Source organism: Heliangelus exortis, chromosome 1, assembly GCF_036169615.1.
Source record: "Heliangelus exortis chromosome 1, bHelExo1.hap1, whole genome shotgun sequence".
NCBI lineage: Eukaryota > Metazoa > Chordata > Aves > Apodiformes > Trochilidae > Heliangelus > Heliangelus exortis.
The window spans coordinates 185,059,760-185,083,637 of NC_092422.1; the positions used below are offsets into that span (position 1 = coordinate 185,059,760).

General features: G+C 37.1%; 3 protein-coding genes across 8 annotated transcripts in view; 2 read left to right on the forward strand and 1 right to left on the reverse strand.

Annotated features, from left to right (window-relative positions):
* The window catches only part of NAPEPLD (N-acyl phosphatidylethanolamine phospholipase D), a 31,440-nt gene extending 28,056 nt beyond the window's left edge, over window positions 1-3,384 (forward strand). For all 3 annotated transcript variants that reach the window (XM_071734020.1, XM_071734019.1, XM_071734022.1), the window contains exons 4-5: window positions 955-1,069; window positions 2,284-3,384. In XM_071734020.1, coding sequence (XP_071590121.1) covers window positions 955-1,069; window positions 2,284-2,409 — 241 coding nt within the window. In that variant the 3' untranslated portion in view covers window positions 2,410-3,384. The remainder of the gene's footprint in view (window positions 1-954; window positions 1,070-2,283) is intronic.
* On the reverse strand, window positions 58-14,411 carry ARMC10 (armadillo repeat containing 10). Of its 2 annotated transcripts, XM_071734025.1 has the most exons (7): window positions 14,152-14,411; window positions 12,731-13,152; window positions 11,345-11,490; window positions 10,044-10,178; window positions 8,664-8,840; window positions 7,487-7,558; window positions 58-6,303 (listed from the first exon to the last, which is right to left on the reverse strand). In XM_071734025.1, exons 2-7 carry the CDS (start codon window positions 12,876-12,878, stop codon window positions 6,049-6,051), a joined length of 933 nt encoding a protein of 310 aa, XP_071590126.1. In that variant the 5' UTR covers window positions 12,879-13,152; window positions 14,152-14,411; the 3' UTR covers window positions 58-6,048. The 2 variants fall into 2 exon arrangements, with proteins under 2 accessions (XP_071590126.1, XP_071590127.1); XM_071734026.1 differs by lacking the exon at window positions 14,152-14,411 and having other exon boundaries at window positions 12,731-13,322.
* Window positions 13,164-23,878, forward strand: part of FBXL13 (F-box and leucine rich repeat protein 13) — a 71,720-nt gene continuing 61,005 nt past the window's right edge. For 2 of the 3 annotated variants that reach the window (XM_071733998.1, XM_071733999.1), the window contains exons 1-4: window positions 13,742-13,822; window positions 19,986-20,089; window positions 21,634-21,727; window positions 22,839-22,906. In XM_071733998.1, the coding sequence (XP_071590099.1) occupies window positions 13,748-13,822; window positions 19,986-20,089; window positions 21,634-21,727; window positions 22,839-22,906 (341 nt within the window). In that variant the 5' untranslated portion in view covers window positions 13,742-13,747. Of the gene's footprint in view, window positions 13,172-13,741; window positions 13,823-19,985; window positions 20,090-21,633; window positions 21,728-22,838; window positions 22,907-23,878 lie in introns of those variants that run through there. The other variant, XM_071734000.1, reaches the window with a different exon arrangement.

Consider the following 23,878-nt stretch of genomic DNA (forward strand, 5'->3'; position numbering starts at 1 on the left):
TTTGATCAAAATACATAAATTAAATGATATATTGATGACAAAAAATACACCCAGAAGTGAAAACTGTAGGTATACTTTATTAAGAATATGCAATAGAATATAGAGGTAAAAGAAGGAAGTTGCTGAGGCAAAAGGACATTGCTGAATGACAAATAAGAAAGCAGGCAATTGGAAGAAGAAACTGCAATGTCCTGGATTCTTGCCTGTGTATTTGTGGTGTTCTTGAAGAGTTTTTTCTTCAGTCTTAAGCATAGCAAGGATGAATCAGCTGACTTTCTTCCATGCAAACTGTTGAGTAGAAATCTGAAATTACTTTGTGGCTTTTTTCTGAAATTGCATCAACTAATACAACCAGTTTAGATGCATGCAATTTGCTATGTTTTTCTTCTGCTTCCGTTTTAAGGATTTAAATCATTATCATTATATCATAATTTTGCAAATCATTTGGAGATAAAGATGAATGCTTTATAGAGAGTGAAAGATCTGTTTGTTTAGGCAATTGTATTCTACTTGCAACCAGCTATCTAAACTTTTAGATGATAACGCTGATATAATGCTGGAAAAGGAGCATATATAGGCTGAGAAGGGAAGAGAGGGATCAGAATAACGTGGTAAAAATATGGTATCTTTCAACCTTTCAATCTTTCAACAATTGCCAGGTTCTCTCCTGCCTTGCCACTGCTCCCTTAGGGTATCTTCTGAAGCACACACTTTTTGGTGAAGTTTTTTCAGAGATGGATTTAAATCTATGGCCTTAATGCCTCAAGACACCAGTAATATGTCTCTATACTATTAAAATATAGATAAGAAAAATACACTTGAAAAAGGGACTGAAATACGTGAGCAGCTGATTTGTGGCTATGTTATTATATTTCAGTTTGTTGATTTTGAGTGCTTCCTGTGTTGACATCTGTTGAATTAGGTGATGAAAAAATCTACTTTGTGTTTTGGTAGGTGGTTTATGAAATACCAGCATGTGGATCCTGAAGAAGCAGTAAGAATCCATATTGATGTTCAAGCAAAGAAGTCTGTAGCGATTCATTGGGGAACCTTTGCTTTAGCAAACGAGGTAAATTTCAACACTATATATGAGTCCAGATTCCCTGAGCATGCAGTCATTAATGAAGCTTTGCTCATGCAGTTTAACCTATGTATCTGTAAATGTATAAAGTAAACTTAGAATGAGTGAAAAGTTGTTACTGTATGTACTGCACTTAAAAACAATGCTTAGCTTTTCATAATCAAGTACATAAAATATTTCTGTGGTTAAGATTAATTTGAAAGTACAGAGTGAAACGTGGAGGATTTCTGATATCTGAAAGATGAGGAACTTGAAATGTGGGGACATGTACGTAACAAAAAAAGTAAAAACAGCAGTGCATCACTTGGAGACAGTAAGAATTGTGTGCTTATTGGTCAATACAGTAGTTATTAATCATGTCTAGTAAATACATTGAAGAGTATTTTCATATTAGATTTATAGTTAACTATCAGCAAGAATATTCTGAATTACTGATTTTTAAAATAATTTTTTAATGTGCCATGACCAAGTCCCCAGTTTTAGATAAGGTTATGCAGGTACCTTCACAGTGACTAAAAATGCTGTGAAAGGGTAGTGTCTACATCTCCTTTCATACCCTGTGTCTGGTACCTCTTGTTCAACTTTGTCTTTGCATTATTTACACCACTTCAGCTTATAATTCAGTCCTGATGCTGTCACTTAAGTTTGTCTGGGATACCAAGTTCTGTTTAACTTGTGTATAACATTTTCTGTCCACGATACTTCCAATAAGCTGTGTTGCTAGAGCCCACAGTACAAATGCTACCATGTCTGCAGAAGCACACACAAATGGTTGGTTTCTCCCTGATGATGCCTTTTCTGAAATACAGCCAATATAATGAAATAACTTCAGGGGGACCTCCCTGAAATAGCAGTAGCTGTTAAACAGCAAAGCTGAGGACTTGGTTTCATGGAATGAGAGAAGGCCAATCCTTCCTCCTCCTGCCCTATGTCTGCCTCAAAGGGACATAGTTCAATACACTGAAGAAAACTGCATTTTGGATGCTAGATTGTGCCTTGCTAGTTGCTCTACAACTGTTCATCAGTGTTCTTACCATTTGAAAACAAAATGAAACCAAACATTTTAATTTGACAGATATTATAATTCTCCTTTTTAGATATTTTGAAAAATGTAAAGCGTGCTTTTGATAAGGTCCAGAAGTGCTATTGTTTCCCCCAAGTACTGCAATGCTATATTTTTCCTTATATGCTTATTTTTTCAGTATTATTTGGATCCCCCAATTAAACTGAATGAAGCTCTTGAAAGATACGGCTTAAAAAAGGAAGACTTCTTTGTCTTAAACCATGGAGAATCACGGGACTTGAGTACAAATGATGGGCTTGAATAATGACAGTTGCAGCTCCTTGTAAGCTTGATTTGAACTAGCAATTAATGTTACACGTATTAATATAATGTACTTACAAGGTAGTTTTTTCTTTTGGAGTGAACTGGATTTTTAGATGACAGTCGGAACTAAAACTTGCATACCACTTTCATAATAAATTTTACTAGTTATAGTGTTTATAAGTTTTGAGAGGTGGTTTAAAAACTGGTTGTTAATACATAAGATACTGTCTGGGAATAACTTCAGTTTCAACTCTTACGTTCACCACTGATAAATTACTCATTTTCTTTTTTAAAACTCTTAATCTTAGCTGTAACAGCAATAATAACCCCAGTGCAGGGCATACTCTTAGAATTAATGGCTGACTTAGGCATTGTTAGATCACCATCTTCCCCTTGTTAGTCATTAATCTTCAGGTTAGGCTCTGTACCTTGACAGCTTCACTGTATGTTTTGTGGGGTGGAGTCTTCCAATACAGCTGTGTTGTTAGAGCACAGGCACAGTAAAATATTTATTTTACGAAGTACTTCCACATTTTCATATATTGATGAACCACAAAAGCTGAATTTTAAAATGACCTAATGAAACGTGCCTTTTAAAGAGAGATTTAATATTGTATCATCAAGGTGTAAAACTTACTGCTGGCCAGGTTGTCTGCACACTTTTGTTGTTTTGTCAGTGTTTTTAAGTTAGGTCTGAATGTATCTAAAATAACTTTCTTTGCAAATGCAGTACATGAATGAAAGAATCCCTTAATGGTGCTTGTCTTTGCATTGACTCAGCCTATTGCTAAGTATGTTTTTTTAAGTGAAAAGTCTTAAGCAAGGGCTGTGGTATTTTTTCTTACAGCTTCCCTATAATTTTAAAGTTGAATGAGAGATTACAGCATTGTTTGCTATTGTAAAACTTAGCTAAATGTCTCTGTATCAAATTGCCATGCTAAATTGCAGAATTAAAACCTGTTGTTGCCAATTAAAAGGGTTGTTATTCTGTCATAATTCATTGGCAAACTTTTTTGCTCGTTATTTGTTCATATCTATGGAATATGGGTAATTTTTTTTTTGCTCTTGCTGTGCATTATATATTATGTTCATATCCCATGAAGATAAATTGAAAAAATAACACATTATTTCACTGCAATTTAAAGACATGACTAGCAACTAATTAAAACCAGTAAATGGGATTTAGTGCCAGGAGCAAACTGCAGAGTGTTCTGTTGACATTTACCTTTTAAAAATTTGTACCAGGAAGTCCTCGAAGTTTTATAGATCTTAATAGCAACAAAGAACAGCACAAGGAGGAAGGATCAGTTAGACCAAGTTCATGCTGAAGAAGGGTTCTACAACAGAGGATTATTACACTTACATGTAAGAAAAAGTGGCTTATGTTCATTTGGTGAGATTCACATCTGACAAAACATCAAGATTTCTTGGTTTGAAAAGATAATTCTAGTATGGTCGAGATGTATTCACCAGAATTTATTCAAAACTGGTTTAAAACTACTCTCATGTCATTCAGTCTCGATTTTGGGAAAGTATTTCAGCTGAAGTCTCCATTTGGCCTTATATTTACAGAACAGCTTCAGTAACATTTTGGATGATATAATGTATATTACATGTTCATAATGGAGGAGCCAAAGCTGCTGTACTTTGTTTTGAATACTTTGATGGACGTGGTTAAAATTGAAGTTTTCTTTTCTTCCAGTTTTCAAAATAATCAGTAGACTATGCTGTAAAAATCTGTACTTTAGAAAGAAAGAATTAAAGTAAAATACGGAATACCTAAATAAGCAGCCATATAGCAGAGAAGTACTGACTTACAAGGATCCCAGACCAAATGTCAGTGATGGGTTGTTGTGTTTTGGAGCTATTCATCCACCACATTTGTATGCAGAACAGTGACTGTTACGCTTTGTTTGGTGCTGATAAGATGCTGATAAGATTCCATCTTGGGTGTAGGGTGGGGGATCATAAAACAGCACACTTTGGTGAAGATGCCTGGGAGAGTCTTGCATGGTTTCAGAACTTCTCAACAGCATTATTTTACGAAGAAGGAATTTAAAAATAGGTCTTTCTAGACAAGAAAGAGAAGACAGAGACAACACTAGCATGTTGTCATCTATTTTTAGTGTGATCATTGTTCCCTTTTGCTATCAAAGGAAAGGGTAAGAAATCAACTTTAATTACCCAAAAGTGATAGTATAAAACCTTTTTATGTTGCAGAACAGAGAGAGACACTGAGATATTGCTGCTAAGTTTAAGGAACATTCATATGTCTGATATATCTAGAACAGATCAGTCTAAGTTCCTCCCAAGAGAGGAAGGTGGCATTGGTAAATTCTTAGGGTCTGACCTATCCTTCGTTTTCTGTTGCTAAATACAAAAGCAGATAAAAAACTAAAGCAACAAAAAGTGTCCAGTCATTAATTGATTGTACTGTAACTTGCTTATTACAAAATGAACAGTGCTTTTGGAGCAGTAGGAAGGAGAAAGGGAAGTTGAATGCAGGGACTGTCAGGCTTCTGACTGGGAATCATGCCAGCTTCTGTTTCTGCCCTGATTCTGTTCCTGATGAGTTAAAACTATCTATGTAGATGAATAAGATACATGTAGCTTTACCCCTGTATTGATCACAGCAGTTATGTTGTATTTTCAAGGTCACAATTTTATTGCAGTTCTAGCCATTTCAAAGTCACCTACTGAAAATAAGTATCTACTGAGTGACAGAAGAGAGTAGTACTTTGAGAGGCAAGTGGGTATGTTATCCTAGAAAGGTGAAGCATCTGGTAACAGTTTAGATAATAGTTAAAACTTTTTTATAAAGATTAGAAGGTTGAAGTGTAGTTGCAGATAATCCGTGTCTCATAATAAAATATTTTGAGTATGTGTGTGCTTTCCTTAAAGTGGCAATTTTAAAGCAAGATAAAATCTTTTCAGTTTTGTTTTTTTTTTTTTTTCCCAGTATGGAAATTGGGCACAGTTGTGGTTAACTGCACTGCAGTTTGGCTAAATGGAATGGATATACTAAATTTTAGAACATTCCATGCAGGTAAGGTGAAAAAAAAACCATAGGCTGGTTAGCTTTAATATGCAGTTTTTATTGAAAATACTATTTTTGTAGGAAGCCATTGATAGCTTGATATTGTTTATATTTAATATTTTCTAAGATTTGCCTGCACCCATTTAATACATACCAGATGAATAAAATGGAAATCCCTAATCTCTAATTGCTAAATCTTTAATGCACCATTCAGTAGGTATTTATTCAACAGCTGTAAATATTTAAGGCAACAAAAATTCTTTCTGACATGGAGAATATTTTGATTCGCTGAACTCATCCATTTGACTTGTTCACTGTACATACAAAAGTTTTCATGTTTTAAACCATTCCTCCTTCTTTGTGTACATGTACCAGCTGTACAGTGGTTTCTCAGTACTAATTACGCTACTGCTTTTATCTCGTTCATTAAAAAAATAATATGTTCTCTATATTAAATACATGGCATTCTATTTTGTTTGTAAGTAATATGGTAGCATTCACTAATTTTTTGGTTGGTTTTTTGTTTGCTTGCTGGGAGTTTTTAGCAGAGCATTCATAAGGTCACGTGTTTTCATCAGGTCAGTCTGCTTGTCAAAAAAATTACTATTGTGTTAATATTCTCACAACTTGCTCCTTCACTTCTGCATCAGGGTGATGCAACAAAGATGCCAGTTTCTGAGCAAATGGGGCAGTGTCCCTGCAGAGTGTAAAGAAAACTGAATCTTCACTGTATTGGTCCTGAATCATGGTGGCATCTTCATTGTTCACATTCTTTTTCAAGTTTGCTGCAAATGTCAGGGCTCTAAGCAGAATATCCCTGTTTATACAGTTGTCAAAAAGTAACAGCAATGATGGCACCTAGGATAGACAAGAAATAATATCCAGTTAATCAGCAACAGTAACTACATGTAACTAAATTGGACATAAAAAAAAATGGAAAAAATATCTGTAGCTAAGCCAGAAACCCTGTGAAATACCAGAACTCTGTATGCAGTGAAAACATGCCAGAAACTTCCACAGCACAGAAACTTTAGGAAAGACTGGCTTTTGCTTCACAAGTTAGTAAATGCTTTGTACTCCTGATCTCTAAAATGAGGCTGTTGGGAAAATTCTGATAAACAGGTCTGATAAACATCTGATAAACAAGTCAAGGATACACTTTTAACAGAGAACTTAATATTTAGCAACCCTAATCTTGTTTTAATAATGAAATGCTGCTAGTTTCTAGACTAGCTTTGCTCATGGCAGATAGCTCAAAAATAAAAGCCACTGCATTTTCTAAAAAACTTAATTTGGGGAGGAGGGTGCAGCACCATTCTAGTCCCTGACTCTTTGTTTTGATGTGAGGAAATGATACAACTGAAAAAAACCTGTAAGCCAAGGCCAGTGACAGCAAATGTCAGATCAAGTTCTTCACAAAGACACGAGTAAATGCACAGGGAAAGCTCAGTTACAGTGCTTGGAGACAACAGTTTTATGGCTGCATTTGAGTAATGTGATTTCAGTGGAATGTGGTTATCAGTACAGTATGTTAGCTATAGAAACAGCTGCTGAGGAGGATTATTTACAGTACTGCTTGTATTAGACATTTGTACCTGGTCTTCAAGCTATACACTGACTGCATGTCTGGTAATGACATTTTGGGCTTGGTTTTGAAACTTACCAGGCTATGTTGCACGTTACATTTAAATGTTTACGGTGCTACCCTTTGGTAAAAAGGGAAGGCAAGAACAGGCTTCTGCAAGTTGTCACTGATTAACTGGAATGGTATAAAGGAAAGAATTCCCAACTGTCTATAAGTGTGTAGGCCCTGTGACTTTCCCTCTGCAAGTGGAGTATCTGTATTGCACTGCACCCAAGAAGAAAGCTAACCTGTGAAAGAATGCACACTCCTTGCTTCTAATTTTGACCAAGTACTGGACTTCATAGAATCACAGAAGTTGCATATATACTTCTAATAAATTAGAATTCTCCTCATGTATGCACAGATGTATACACATGCATAAATGCTAAAAATACAAGGAAACAGTAAGAACCTTACTTGAGCTCTGAGAAGATATCTTGTTATGGCTGGATTTGCAGATAAGTTCACAAGTACTTTCAAAGCTTGAATCTGACAGGAGGAACATAGAAGTTAATTGCAAGCTCCAAAAACAGTGAATACAGCAGTATCAGACATCAATAAAGTCAGTGTTGACTTACAGAGGAAAAAGTAGAATGGGTCAACTAATATCTTGAGGTGTACACTTCAGTCTTTGGTAAAGGAAAAATCCTCTGTTATGGAATCGCTAACACCGTGTACAAAGTATAGACAGAAGCAAATTCAGTTTGACTTAAACATGAAAGACTTGTAGATAGAAAGACTTAATAGAAAGACTTACAAATGAAAGACTTATAGAAAGGCAAGACTTATAGATAAATAGTAGGCAAAATATGGAATATTTTTAGAATATACAGAGTGTAGTTAATTACTGTGTTTACAGTGTGATCAGAAGCATAGACAAGAAGACCTCTACCTTCCTGGAAGATCTGACTCTAATCTTTTTAACTAAACACTAGGAAAAGACAAAGTGCTGCTTCCTGTACTAAAGTAAAACAGGTCTTCTAAAGCTTAGTGGAAATCTGTGTTGTGGAAAACTGATTTTCATTTGAGTATATTGATATTGACAGTACTGTGACATCTTGAGTAACTGCCAAATCTGGTCCCTATTTGAAGCTTTCATTTCAATGTTGCAGCAATTCACAAATCAGAACAATTACTCACTGCAGTCACTAGGGTTGGAAGAGATGTAATAAGCATAAGGGAACAGAAATCCCTAACTGAGGTTTTCACTGCTTGACATGTTTCTCTAGAGAGACTCATGCATCAGTGCAGCCTTTCACATGCAGATCCTCCTTGCTCTGTGATGCAGTAGCAATGTTTATTGAGCAGAAGAGAATTCTGGAGTTGCTATAGCAAAAGCTTAGGACAATGGCACTGAGCACAGCACTGCTTTGGAAGAGCTCTGGCCTGACACTCCCACTATCAAGATTTCCTTCATCCCCCTTTTCTGAATTTACATTAAGAAAGTAAAGTAGATCCATATTTTAGGAATTTTCTGCACTATCTGCTGTCATTAATGTGTTGGATTTTCTTAGCAGTCTAAACTTGACTTTGACAGAGTAAAAAGGAGTAAAGCAGATTCACATATGGTTTGTAACAATACACTCTCCAGTACCTGTGTCCTTTCACTTCCTTCTGAAAGCAAATGAAGAAAGCAGGGAATGGAGTTTATCATCTTATGGTGGTAGTCACTGGTAACAGACATATTTGTCAACAATCTAAGTCCAGCTAGCTGCAGATCAGAGTTCAGGGGAGCTGATTCAACATTCCTACAAACCTGTGTAATATATACCTGGGGAAAAAGGGAAGGACATAAAAAGAGAACACATTTTTTTGATACAAGCTGATATTTTTATTCACAAGTAGTGTTAGTGGCCTAGCCACAGTAGTGTAAATACTTCTTGAACACTGCTGGCTGAATACATAACCTGATAAAGGTTCTTGGAAACAAATACTTTTTTTGTTTGTTTTGAATATGTTAAAGTATTATGTTGGCATGATAGAAGCAGCTATTACTGAGTTAAACTCCCTAACCTTCCTGAAGCATGAATTGCTCCAAAAAAAGTGCCTTGACTCCACCTCAGAAGTGGCACATTTCCTATAATGAGTTATTTTAAAAAATCACTTGTAGCAATTAGCATCTTCTTAAATGTTAAGAACAAGCTAAGCACAAGTCTTGGAATTAAATCCTTTTTTCCAGCCATATGGCCTATTCACTGGAATACTCCTCAGGAACAGTGATGACAACTGTTGACAACTGATGACAATTAGCAAGTATCTTTTTCCAGTTTTAATTCTAACAGTATACAAGGAATCTTGGGAGACCTAGCTAAGAAAAAAAAAACAAAACAACTCTGCCTTTACCAAAGAAGCTGTTTTCTGCCTATATGCCTATAAAAATATTAGCTGTTGGCAAGCACAACTTAAAAAAAAAGTTGCTCAGTGCTAAAGATGCTGCAAACTACATTTGCCTCCTTTCACACAAATAGCATCTACTCCATTTACCAGTGGGACTTGTCATTGTCATTACACACTTCTCTTTTAAGATAAAAGTTTCACCCAAGAAATTGGTCTCATACAAACTTGGGGGATGAAGAACTATTTTATTCTCCCTTGCCCTAAGGAGTTATGCTAAGTTCAGTCTGCAACCATCTATTAAACAACCACTGCTGATGTTCTAGACATGTCTGGAAATCCTCTTGCCTCATATAATTTCACTATAAACTATAAACCAGCACAATCTCTGTTTAATAGCACCTGGTGAAAGCTGAATGCAAACTGCCCAGATTCCTGTAATTTAAAAAAGAAAGTGCCAGTGATGCAGTGCATTTTAAAATTATCCTTTTGGCCTTGGGATGCACAGGTCATCCAGATCTGCTGACTTGTATGTCTAACCTCAAAATACAAGTCATCCTGGCTTGTATTTAACAAATATGATTAAAGCCCTGTACTGTCTCCTGTGTCTCAATTACTTGTATTCCTTTCAGGAACTTACCTGTATCTCTTCCTGATTTTTAATATTCATACTCAAATTATTAAGTGCATTTAGTGCTTTTTCTTTAACTTTGGGAACACAATTTGAGAGCATCCCTCCAATAATAGAAAGTCCATCCAAATTTCTGATTATATCCTGAAATGTAAAACAAGATATTAAATTTAATAAGATTATTAAAAACTTAAATGCTGAAGTCTTTCCTCAAAGTTTCCATTTTATTGCAAATGGAATGTGTGAATTAAGATTTCCAGAACAGACTACTGTTTAAAAAATTGAGAATAGTCCTGCTTAAGACCAGTGTATTATTTGAAATTATTTGACAGTGGAACCACACCTTTACTTCTAAAATTTGGCCTGCAAACCATGTTTAAAGTGTTTTAGATTATAAAGAATTAAAGGTACTTATGGCATAATGTGTTTATAGAATAGTTGAGCCAGGTCAGGTCATAGTACCAAAAATTGTGACTGAACAGAACAGAATTTCAGTATACAGCTTTATTTATGAGTGAAAGCTCTAACACTTTACCTGTCTTTTAAATTACACTTGATTTTTAAAAAATCTTTCTCACTGAGATTCTAATAATCAACAAAAATTACATACACTGTTTTCAAGAAAATTAAATATGGGCCAGTGGGCCTTGAGATTCAGCTACATTTTGTTCTCAGAGATTTATGTTGAAAGAGCAGTTTTGAGACTACAGAATGGACAACTGTTGTAAGTATACAAAAAGAGATAAAAAAAGAGGGAGGGAGAGAGGAAAGGAAGGAGGGGGAGAGGGAGGGAGGGGTGGAACCCTGGAGGTTAAACCTTTACTAGGGCAAGAGAAGCTGCATCCAGATCAAAGGTTTTCTGCATAATATTTCCCATTGATTCTAAGAGACCTAGACTGTGGGAAAGTTGCTCAGATGTAAATGGTATACAGCATCATAAAGATAAAAAATTAGTTTAAATTATCTCAGTAAATTTCAGACCTGATCCTGAAAGTACTTAACCCTTCTCCAATTCAACCCCTCCATTAACATTACATAACATTAAGCAACAAAAAGATAGATAATTACAGAACTTTGAAAATACAGAACTCTGTACAGACTTTAAGTCATACAAACATTAAGCTTATATGAATTTTGTGAGGCTGGTAAATTATTTCAGTTAGTAAAAATTAAAGCATAGACATAAAAGGGATTTTAGAACAAGCTATCCTAGCTCACAGTCCTGTGTCACTCTTCAGCAAAACAGCACCTCTCATCTTGCATACTGACTGGTACTGAAATGCTCTTGTTTTCTGTAGAACAATACTTACTTGATTTACAGAGAAGGCAGCACTGTTGCTGAGAGTGATTAAAGCTTTCTCTTGAATTAATGGATCATCTGTTGCCTGGAGCAAACGAATAAGTTTCTGCAGAGCATCCACATCCATGATATGGGTTGGTGCTGGCGGACTGCTGTCTGTCATTATTTAAAAATTAAATACTTGACACCAAGTTTGAGCCATTTCACATAGTTATCACAACATTTTTTACAAAGCTGATTTAGCTCTCAGCTGTAGGACATTTTGTTCTACGTTTGATTGTATCCAACCACCGTATCATGGCAAAAAAATTGTGTTTTACAACAAGCAGGACTTGTCCTTTTCTCCCACGTCCTCTGACTACCTCTTCTCAAAGTAGAAATTAAAAGGAACACCTGTTAAGAGCTTGGGATATGCTACTATTTAGTTAATGAGCAGCAAACCGTCCCCTCAAAATAACAGGAATATCCAAACATGTTAATTTTTTCACTTGTGTTGCCTGAAATGAAATGTGGAAATCTGTCTGGACACTGCAGGAAAAGAAAATAAAACTTCTCACTCACAGACTACTACTTCCAAAAATTATGATAATGATATTTTGCTTGTACCCTAAGGCTTTATGACAGAGTAACAGCCACAATGTAAAGAATGGCATCACCTGGCCAATTGGGGAAAGGCTGCTTCTGAGTCAGAATGATATTAGGGAGCACCTGGCTTTCATAAAAATAATGACACAAATGCCATCAAAGCCATTTTCAGCCAGACTGGTGGCAGAACTATTTAGCTCGCTGAACAGCCTGAAGACCCAATCTATGACTGCTAGATTAGTCATAGATGACTCGAGATGACTTTTGAGGAGCTAACCAGTCCTTTGTAATTCCACATATTTGTTTCCAACATGTCAGCAGGCAAACACCATAGTTTTCTTTGGAAAAAAAAAAAATGAAGAGGTCAAAGTCAATTATTATAACCACAAAACTAGCTTGGAAAATGAAATAGTTTTTTATTCTCATCATCATCATCTAAACACTTTATTTAGCTCTGAATTATGGGGAAACCACTAACTTTAATTAAACAGAACAGCAAATCAGCCCATTAAGTAACCAGGCTGACTGGATTTACGCTTTAGGGGACTTTAAAGAAATAAATTAGGCTTATCTAAAAAAACACGCTCCCGAGTACCAGCGTCCATGGTACGGCGGGACCCCCTCAGACACACCCCAGACGCGTCCCCGAGGCCACGGGCCGGCAGCTGCCCGGAGGGGCGGGAACTGCCCTGGGCCCCACCGCGGGTGCGCACCGCCTCCCCGGTACCGAGGGGCCCGGCAGCGCCTGCTCGGCCTGCAGCCACCCCGCGGCGCCATCGCCCACCTTGCCTTGCCCAGCCCTGCCGCTCACCTGATGAAGGGTTTCGGGCGGCCGCGGCCCCGGCCCGGTTCCGCTGTCCCCGCCGGCCGCCCGCCGCCAGCCGCCAGAGGCAATAGCAGGCGCCCGCCCCGAGCACGATCGCCGCCGCTCTCACCGCCGCCCCGCGCCGCTCCCCCATTCCGCCGTCCGCGGAAGCCACCGCCCCATCCGGCACGGCTCAGCGCCGGGCCCCGCTTCCCTCGGCCCCCGGGAGCAGGGGCCTCCGGCTCTGTCGTGCCCAGGGGCTTCGGGGTGTGCTGAGCCGCCAGTGCGGTGTCTGGCGCGGAGGGCACCGAAGCGCAAACCCAGGTAGCGGTGTTATGAAAGAGAAATAACCCGCGCCCCCAAGCAGTCTGACCACCTGCACTGCCGGCCCAGAAAGGCTTCCCCTCTGGGAAGGCTGCTCCAGGTATCTGGGAGGAAAATAAAAACGTACTTTTTTATAGCTACTGAGCTATTTACAAAAGTATTCATTAGACCACACACAAGCCCCCTAAAAAATCCTAAAGTCTTAACAAAATACAGCAATAAAAAAAAACATGCCTAAAATATCTGTGTCAGGGGAGTGTACACCCGTGATCAAATCTACTCAACACCGGCCAAATGTTCTGCTCCCCGTGCTGTGCGCCGGAACCGGCAGAACCGAACACGGGTAGCGCTAAGCATCAGGCTAACGTGGAGATCCAAAGCACTGTCAAGGAAATCCTGGTAGCAAAGGGCTGGGAAGGGCTCTCTGGGACCACGCTGGGTAGCCATGGTAGACAGTCCTCTCTCTGAAAGCCTTTCCACCATTCCTTGCCCCTCTGGACGGGGGAGCAGTCTGGGGTGCACACGGGTGCGGAGCGGCCCGCGCAGCAGGGACAGGCCGAGGGTGGCACCGGCTGCGGGTGCCGCGCCGGGCGCTGGCAAAAGGGCGGCAGCGGGGCTCGGGGGCACCTCGGGCCAGGCAGTTGTAGGCCGCGGGCCCGTTGCTACGCGACCGCCGCTGCAGCTGGGCCCAGCGCCGCCATGTCGTCCCTCAGGACCGCCAACCCCGAGCTCCGAGATTACTTCCGCCGCCACAACCTCCTCGACGTCTACGAGGTAATGGCTGCAGGGTATAGCGAGCAGCGGGAAACGACTACCTCCCCGCTCGGACTCCCACCCTCCAGCTGCCCGCCGCCATCGCTGTCGGCGCAGGCGCTGCCGCTGGGGAGGCGGGAAGCGGTGTCCCGGGTCTGGGTGTCGGGCGGACGCGGCGGGAGGCAGCGGGCAGCAGGCAGCTGTCTGAGGCGGTGGCCCCGCTGCTCGCTGGTCCCCACAGAGCTCGATGGGATCACAGACTTCCCCGGTAGCATTCGTGTGGAGATGACGACCTCCCCCACCCCGTTCTGCGAAGGGTCCTCCCCGGCTTTGGCCAGGGTGTTTCATACCCCAAAAGCTGCGCGCTGCTGGTCTTGCTGTTCTCATGTTGCTAATAGCTTATTTCAAACAGTTTTTGAAAACCTCAGAAATCAGATGTAGCAAGGTAACTGCTTTCAGCCCGTGCTTGAACCCGAACGATGACTGAAATCAAATGCAGTGAACTGCGCTGGCACTTTCCCTTGGTTTGCTTAAGTTCTTTAGTTTTAATTACAGAAGTAGCTCTGGATTTCTCCTGGACACTCCCCTCCTCTTTGACTGCTCCCAGAACAAGTTGTAGTTTTTAATGGCCTGTCAAAGACGAAGGTTACAATGCATCACGCTTAAGGTACCGTGGCGTTAGACTTTAACTGGCCCAGAGAATAAAGATTTGTCACAACATGAAGCACTGCGGGGGGTGCAGAGCAGTGAGTTTATCTTTAGGTTTCCTACCTGATTCTCTGTATTTATTCTTTTCCTCCCTGTTTTTCACATTCACCTGTTTCAAAATCTGCAGCAGCTATTTTCCAGTTTCCTTAAAACACAAGCACAGTGCACAAATACAAGTTTAAGAGAAGTCTGAATACTTCTAAGCTGCCAAAAAAAACCCGACCAGACTCAGAGTATCCATGGAAATATTAATAAAGAAATCTTGAACCAATTAGAATAATTCTGGAGCAGCACTGCCATACAGACTGAGTACCTCTCTGCAGAGCCTGGCTCTTGATCATTCTTTCTTTTTTTTAAGCACATAAAAACAAAAGATAAGATGTATCTGTGTGAAGTATTTATTGATTCAGCACTTCAGAAATAGCTCACATTTACGTTTCTAATAAAAAACCTATAAATACTTTCATATCAACAATGGCATTATATTAATAATTTGAAAAGGAAAGAATTAAGATTAAAGAGTTTCTTAAAAAACCCTTAAATCATCTGGTGTAAGATCTTTTTTTTTAGCATTTTGTATTGTTTCTTAGAGGTTATGTCTATCCACATTTCTTATTTTGTTATATTTTAATTTCTTTATGAAATTACAGTATACTTGCTGTGAAAATTAATTAGGATGATACTGGCTGGTCCCTGTATTTAGGAACATCAAAACTAAGATGAGACCTATGAACATTCATGCACATTATTAAAACTAATGATACGGAGTTCTAAAATGGTCATTTGCTTAAGTCTTTTTTATAATTAGGTTGTGGTTTGGACATAGTCCAAACACAGTTGGAGCCCAAGTAATCATGTTCAAATAATTTGGGATTCCCTGCTGTGTCTGAGTCTTTCTGTCTGAGTCTGTCTGATTTCAGTTCTCATCCAGATTTACTTTTAAACAGTATCCATAAAAAGCAAGGCTAATTCTGCAAACACTATGCTTAGGACAACTTTCAATGAGTTTAGTACCTGTATTTTTAGAATGTTAAATATGGATGCAGGGCTGGTTTAAGGTTTTTCTGCTTTATGACACACGTGAATTTTGCTGTGAAGGATAAAATGGCTTGAGTGGTAGGATGAGGAACTGGGTTGTAGCTGGAGGAGAGAAGGCAGTCTTCCTGCTCTGGGTCAGTGAAAAGCTGAAGGTCACGACCATTCCTGGCCTTGTAACATGTTTCACACACCCTCCTCTTTTTCTAGTCTCCCCCTCACAGGAACAGCAACATCAGACCAGACTTTCTGGTTCTCTGGAAGAGACAAAGTCAACAACTGTTTTGTCATAGTTTTGCACTGGTTTTGTTATCATTGTTAATTTGCTGCTTTGAACTGCTGCCCACCTTGCTAGAACTCCTCCTGGGGATGGCAGGCTTTTTACTATCGTTGCAAAATGCATCTGGGCTTAGGATGTAGTCTCATTGCAGGCACATATAAAATAATATTTAATAACACTGCATTGACATTTAAGCTGTGTTATGGAATAGTTAGTTTGTATAAATGGTAATGTAATTTGAATATAGAGTGAGCAGCACATCTTTAACACTGGAACAATGAGGCTGGGAAATAGCACACAGTTGTTGCAACAAACCAAAATAGCAAATTTTGGATCATTCCTGTAATTTTTTTTTTTTTATATTGGTCTCACATCTATTTCTTGTAGCCATTATAAGGCTCGAAAACCTAGATTATAACTCAGGATTTTACATTGAGCTAGGTGCTCTACATTTATGAAAAGATGTTTCCTGCCTAAGTGCCTTATAAGCTGATGGTGAGTCAGCAACTGGACATAAGAAACATGGATACAAAGAACAGAAAGACACAGTAAGATCATTATTGATGACCAGGGAAAGGCAGTAGTCACAACACATAAAACCTAACAAAGGTCAAGGGCTTTTATCCAAGCTTCACAGGGAAAGAGTAACTGCTTTTTTTTTTTTTTTTTTCTATTCAATAGGAAATCACACAGTGTCTTGATTTTAGCAGTTGCTTCTGGAAAAGCACTGAATATTATGATGGTTTGCAAGAGAACAACAGAAATTAATAAATTTATACTCTATCATCTTCCTGATTCTGGACAGCCAACTGGGTTTCAGAAAATCAATAAATTAAAAGCTTGTTATATCTCTAATAAATTACTGTTGGATAGATGCTGTATTTATATGTCCAGTAGTAGAAGTAACAGAAAATGTTGAAAATATACTACTATTAAGAATTTTGGCAACAAATTAATATGTTGTGTTTTGATCACTTGATTTTTGAGGCAAAGAATTTAGATCTTGAAACTTTTTGCTTTGGAAAACCTTATATACAAGACATGGATATGTCTTTGTCCTCTTAGGGAATATTTTCTAAGACAAAGCTGATAGTCACCATCCATGCCACCCTGTCATGCTGTCTATTTGGTGCTGGAAATAAAAGGAAATTGCTGTTTAGTAAATGTCTGTTAACATCAACAAAGCTGTTCTGCATACTGAGGTAATTTCAATGACAAATAGTGTTATTTCTGGAGAGTTTGTGAAACTTGTTGGATAGCATTATAAAATATTTTATTCCGGTGATGAATATGCTGATTCTCAACAGCTCTCTTTCACACCTGATAAAGAATAAGAATATATGTAGATATGAATATATTTTTAGAAGTTGCTATGTATACACAGGAAAGGAAGCTAAGAATACTTCTTTACTGAGCTTTAAAGTGAACACTGCACAATTTTAGGGCTTTTCCTTTGACTGTGAACTTATAAACAGCAGATGAGCTTTTTCAGATTGATGAATAGAAGCAGTTAGTTTAAAAACTAATGTAACTATTTAAATCTAGCCTGATAACTTAGTTGCACTATAGCAGGTTGTTTGTTTGCTTTGGTTTGGTTTTGGGTTTTTATTTTACTACTTGCTTAGTAGTTCTTTAGCTGGGGCTTATGATTATATATGAGTAATGGTCACTTTTATATGAAAATACTTTAAATGTTTACTGTTATGAAAAAGTAAAATTTATAGATTGAGAAAGATTGTAGATACTTTCAATTTGTTGAGAACCTATTAGAAGTCTAGTAGAAAACACCACACATGTACAGGTTTGCCTTAAGTATTTTTGATTTTGCACCTGCCCAAGCATTACTGAAGAGTATCTGAATGAGACTGAATGAGGATTGCAACACCAGGTGTTACAGTTCCTTCTTTATTGAGTCTTATAAAGGAATCCTCAGATGTTGAACAGAGGCCTTGCACTCTACTATATGAATGGATATTTTGGATTTCCTGTGTTGGAAACCTTCCAGAGCATCCACAGGAAAATAAGTTGTTTGTATTTGCTTGGAAAAAAAATATACAAAATAATAAAAAATAACATTCATATGGCAGACGCGTTCTGGCTTAATCCAGCAGAGGGAGTTGCTGGACAGTGTTGGGACTGGCTTTCTCTCCATTTTGCTGTGCGAAATGTTTAACTGCCTTCATGCTATTTAAAATTTATATTACTAGTAATGAATTACAATTATAATGATAGACTTATAATATTTTCTTAATACAGTCAGCCCGAAGATACACCTTGCAAATCACATTTTTGTTAAGAAGATTGAAGGAGATGCTAAGGTTGGAGTCATTGTGATTAGTGTTATAAATATTCAACAGGTCTAAACTGGAGACAGTTGCCTTTGTTGTGTCTGTGAATAAAGAAGTATTTTTCTTTGCCTTATATTTGTCTTACCTTAGAATCATAGAATGGTTTGAAAATAACCTTAAAAGATAATCCAGTCAGGGACCTCTTCCACTGGGTCAGGTTGCTTGAAATCCTGTCCAGTCTGACTTTGAATACTTGCAGTTACAGGGCATCCACAACTTTTGTTCAGCATCCTTCAGAGATCCCTTCCAGGTGATGCTGATTCTGTTTGTTTTCTGTGCAGCATTCTGGTGAGCAGGTGAGAGGACTCTCTGGCCTCCACAAGTTCTGAAGCTGCTCCCTCTACCTGCCTGCTCTGCTCGCTGCCTCTGCAGTGAGCGCTTAGTCTCAGTGCCCTTTTTTGCCTCTTTGTTGTGCATGGCTTTTGCTCTGTGCCCATCATGATATCTCCTCTACTCCTCCCATCAGGATTCCTGAAAAGGACTCAAGCACATGCTCTACATTAATTTAAGAATAGCAAGAGGCCGTGTCTTTAAAGGAAAGTAGTGTTGCATATTTGTGTTTATACAGTGAGTCAACTTTTATGTTGTTGCATTGTCTCAACTGATCAAACGCAGCAGTTGCTTCACATACTTGCTGGCTGCAAATTTTAGTTTTGGAATTATATAGATGAGTTTTATTACAGTAGTAAGTCATAATCACTATGGGTGTTAGAAAATGAAGAAAGTGTATTTGCAACCACTAAGGCATAGGTGAAAGGCCATGGTTTGGGAAAATCAAACATAAGTGGATGATGAGATTGCGTAGTCAGAATTTTGGGAATGAGCTTATAAAAGCCAGAGCACACTCTGAATGACAAAATTTAGATGTGCATCCAGCTTCACCATGCAGAGTGGTGGTAGTGAAAAGGGGACAGAAGCAAAGACAAGGTGTCATGGCTGGAAAAAAACCCTAAAAACTCAGGTTTTTTTGGTGATAACCAATAAAAGCTACTTTCTTTATAACAGAGAGGGAAATATGAAAAAGAAAATGGCATTCCAGAACAGCATCTTTTGCATTAATGTATTGCCTAGTTAAAGATTCACAGTCATGTTTTGAAATTTTTACCAGGCACAAAAACTTCTGGTTTTTGCTTTCCATTAAATAGTCACTTAAATAACTGCAGTTTGCCCATATACTTAAAAAAAACTTTATATATTTTTTTATTTGTAACATAGAATCATAGAGTCATCAAAATCAAAAAGCAGATGATTTGTCCTGTAGTTGAAGACAGCTAAAGGACAAAAGAGAAAAATGGTTCATTGATTATTATGTATTATTACTAAAAGTTGTTGCAAAGTAGTGTGATAATTTGAAAAGCAAATATTTTTTTTGAACTGCATTTTGTTTTCAGTACTGGTTACAAGATCTATTTCTGGTCATATTTCGAATTCAACCTATGCTTTACTACACTGGATAAATGTTGGTTTAAATTCTGGTTCTCATTAAATAAATAACATTATGCAGTCATATATATTCTTCTTTTAATGCACATTAAAAGCAAAAATATTCTTAGTGGGAATTGTTAATGAAATACTAAATATTTTATTACTATTCTAAACCCACTGCTTTGAAGTCTATCTATTGAACTATGCTGACACATGCAATATTACCTTTAAATATTGGATGAAAAAGAAGGTAAGTGATAAAAAAAAGGCCTTCATTTTACAGTATTTTAAAGCTTGCTAGTAAACTTGTGTTTATTTTAACAGTTGATATCTAGATGCTACTTTGTTTCTTAATGGAAAAGTATTAATTTGCAGTTGCTTTTTGCAGATGCTGCTTTGTGGTGTAATTGCTATGCGTCCAGAAGATCCACTTAGATTTATAGAAGAAAAGCTCAAAGAAATACTGGAAAAGAAAATAGATCCTGTCTCATGGTACATATTAAATGTGTCTTGCTATGTGGTTTATAATACTGAATTTAGACTTGTAAAATATATTAATGGTACAGCATCTACTGTGTAGACTGCTAAGGTCTGTAGATTGTTAACTGTAGACTGTAAACCCAGAAGTTGAATGTTAATTTTTTTTTTTTTTTTTTTTTTTTTTTTTTTGTGGCATATATAGCAAATACAGTAACACCATGTTTTCTAAAAACAGAGAACATATTTTTCTTTTGATATCTGTGTTACAAATATTTACAGAATATCTAATTAATAAATATGTTCCTCTTCATTTAATTAATGTACTAAACCCTTACTGTTGTGGTAATCAGAAACTAATGTAGTGTTACTTATAACTTGCTATAACTTCATTGCTGCCAGAGGTATATTGACCTATAGAAACCAGTGATGTCGCCTTCAAGGCTTGCATCATTAATTCTATCATTTCTCATTTTTTTCTCTATCTGTGTGTCCTTTCACCCTTTTACATGAAGTAATCACAGTATGAGATAAAAAAGACTAAGGATTTAGTTCTGTTTACACTGGAATCTTAGAGAATATTGTGATTGACTTAAATGGGAGCATGTTTTAGTCTCTAAAATATGTGCAACTTCTATAGGCTAAAAATACTATCTGAATTTTAAAGAATAGATTGCACAGCAACTGCTTTTTCTCTTGAGTGCTTTTTACCTGTTTTTAGAGAAAAAAAGCCCTTGATTAATTTATAGTTAGTCTGTACCTGACAAAAAGAAGTGTGTATGTGTGTTCTTAGCTTACTGTGCAGAAAACACAACAGTTTTGCATTAGTTTTCAATATTGTGAGACCATATATTCTTACCTTTTTTTGAAACATAGTCCTTGCTGTTGGTGCCTCCCCTGTGAAAGTTACTTCCTCTCCTGCCTGTAATTAAGTGATTTCATGGTTCAGGTGTGTTTCAAGAAAAGTTGTGTTTGGAAATATGGCAGCTTTGAGGTTTATGAATTCTGGTCAGTTGAAGGTTTTGAATATCAGGAAAAAAACTCCAGTTGGTGAAAAGCAATAACTTGTAACTGTATTTACATTGCCATGAATCACCAAGAATAGGGAGTACCCTCTTTTTTTACTTATTGGGCTTCATCCAAGAGTGGAGTTTCATTGGGGGGCATTACAGTTGAGCAATCATCAAGCCTAATGTTTTTAGATATAATCAGGATTAAGCTGCAAGAAAACTTTAAATGTTCAGAAGAACTTCTACTGAGACTTTAGTTTAAGGGAATAAGAAGATAGAAAAGATGAACAAAATTTCATAACGATAAGGTTGCCTGGAGGCAGAAACTCATCTGGGAAGTGAAAGAGCTTTGTACAGAAGGAGATGGAAAATTGTAATTCAATATTAATTAAATTCTGTGTTACTATAGTTTTTTGTAATGTAAGTGATATAGTTACTTAACAATATTATAATGCCATAACATGTAACAGTAATCTATTATGTACAGAAAAAAATGCATTTTCATTGGAAATACTAATATGGTTAATTTGATTTACTTCTCTTTTGAAGGTCTATGTGTATTGATCTGTCTTTACACCCAGAATTAAAGATTATTTCAGAAACTTACCTCAACGCTGTTTTTGGACTAGATTGTGGACAAGTGGTAAAAATACTTGAACATTTACATTAACTCTATCCTGTGAAAAAATCTTGCAAAGCAGAATATTCATACTTTGTTTTTTAGTTTTCTCATGTTACTCTTTTATAGCTAATGCTAGGAATTTGATATTTTGCATTTGTTTCAATATTGACACTGGATTGTATTAAAAAACTGTCATCAGAGGTGAGCATTGCATCTAGACATACAGTTGGGAACTAGTTGCTTTTTCATTACTGGTCATAATTTAAAGAAGAGTTCTACATAATTATGAATCTGGTTTCAGTTACATGATTTTTTCTTTGCATTATTTAGATTTTCATAGGCTGGTTCCTATCAATGCTTGAACCAATAAAAGTTCTACCAATGCTTACAATTAATAGTTACAGTTAAATTCAGTATTAATCTACATAAAACAGTAAAAAGGTAACCATTTTAGTCATCTAAAATGTTTAGTCACCTAAAGTGTTTAGGGAATGTTTAGTGTAGGGAAAAAAACTTATTTTAAAACACTCAGAACAGGAGAATTTTGCTGTGTGACCATGCAAGGAAGCAGTCTAAGTAAGTTGGCGTGCAATGCAACCAGATTTTCCTAGTTCCCTCTGTACAACTATAATCAATTTTGTCTTCTCAGCACATCTGTATTGTGAGTTTATTGCAATTTCATTTCAGCTGTTTTCTCTTTTAGCAGCCACTCAAATATTATATTAATCAGTCTAAAATTGAGTGGTTGCTTTATACGGTGAGGGTCGTGAAAAGAGTCTTGCCCAGGGTAACTTTAGTATTAGTTTAATGTGCTTAATTGCTGGATACAGAGCAATGAGAGTGTGAATATGAAAGATCAGAAGGCAATTTCTGTTATAGAGTTTTCTCTCAAGCATGAATATTAGTTCTGGTTTGTATGGTATTTTAACTTCTGTGAGTAAAACAGATATGTAATTTGGTAGCAAAATACCTCTAACTATACACAGAAAATTATCCTTGAGCATTCATCTCTTTAGATACTTAATTTTGCACCAATCAACAGAGAAAATAAAAGATTTCCTGCTGTTGTCTAATTTAAAAATATTCATAATGCAGTAGTTTTGTGTGCTAATGCCAGAAATTATTTATTTAGATGACTGAAGAATTGTGTGCCAAAGCGTGGTCCTTTCACAGCAGAAAGTTACTGAAGCTGTATTTTCAGTAAGTATATGCATTTTACATATACCTCAGGAACATTTTTTTGAAAAATCTTTTACCAAAGCACTGTTTACATAGTTCCTTTTGAGGGAGGAAAAAGTTTTCATTTTAATAGAACAATGTGAAGAAAGATTGGAAACTTATATTTGGCTTTATTTTTTTTCAGCAGTGTAATTTTATGTTAAAACTAGTCAATTCTGAGCTTATCTCTGCTCCAGACCTGAACAAAGTCCTGACATTTCTGTACTTTAATCAGGTAGTATATGGTAATATACCCAGGAATAAAAAATAATTTTTGTTTGGGTCTGAAAGTTAAAGATGTGGGTTTGCATCTACCTTTTCTTGGGTGTCCTTTATGCTTGGAATACTTAATGTAATCCAATTTTGCCTTTTAAAAATGGGGATAATATATATATGTTTTAAAATCTGATAATCACAATAAACGTGTTCACTGATTTCTTTGTTATAAGCATCTTTATCAAATATAATGTTCCTCCATTTAGAGTAGAGAAGTTTGGGCTCTTTTGTTTTGAAAAGCATGCAATGCTAGTTCTGTAGGTGGTACAACTCTTTTAGGTGTGAATCCTTACTATTAATCACAGAATCAGAGGGCTGTGAGGGAGGTGAAGATTTTAAGCTATACTGTGGTTAGCTTTGGTGACCATTTGTCTAGGCTGCTTTTATTAATCTTAAAAGCCACAGGCATTGGAGACATAACAATCTTTAGAAGCAGTTTATTCCAGTACTTCATAATCTTTTCTCCTAGAAATATTTTCCTATTACCTGAGTCTTCCTTGCTTGGAATTACTAATTTTTTCCATTGCAGCACCATTTTGAGGATTGTCTCAGCTAACAGTTTTGTTTAATTATTACAGAAGCTGGTTGGGACACTAGAAAGTTCCATTTGTAATTCCTCTCAACTACATGAAATGATTTTTTAATTTTTTTTTTTAAATTTAAAATGTGAGAGGTTTT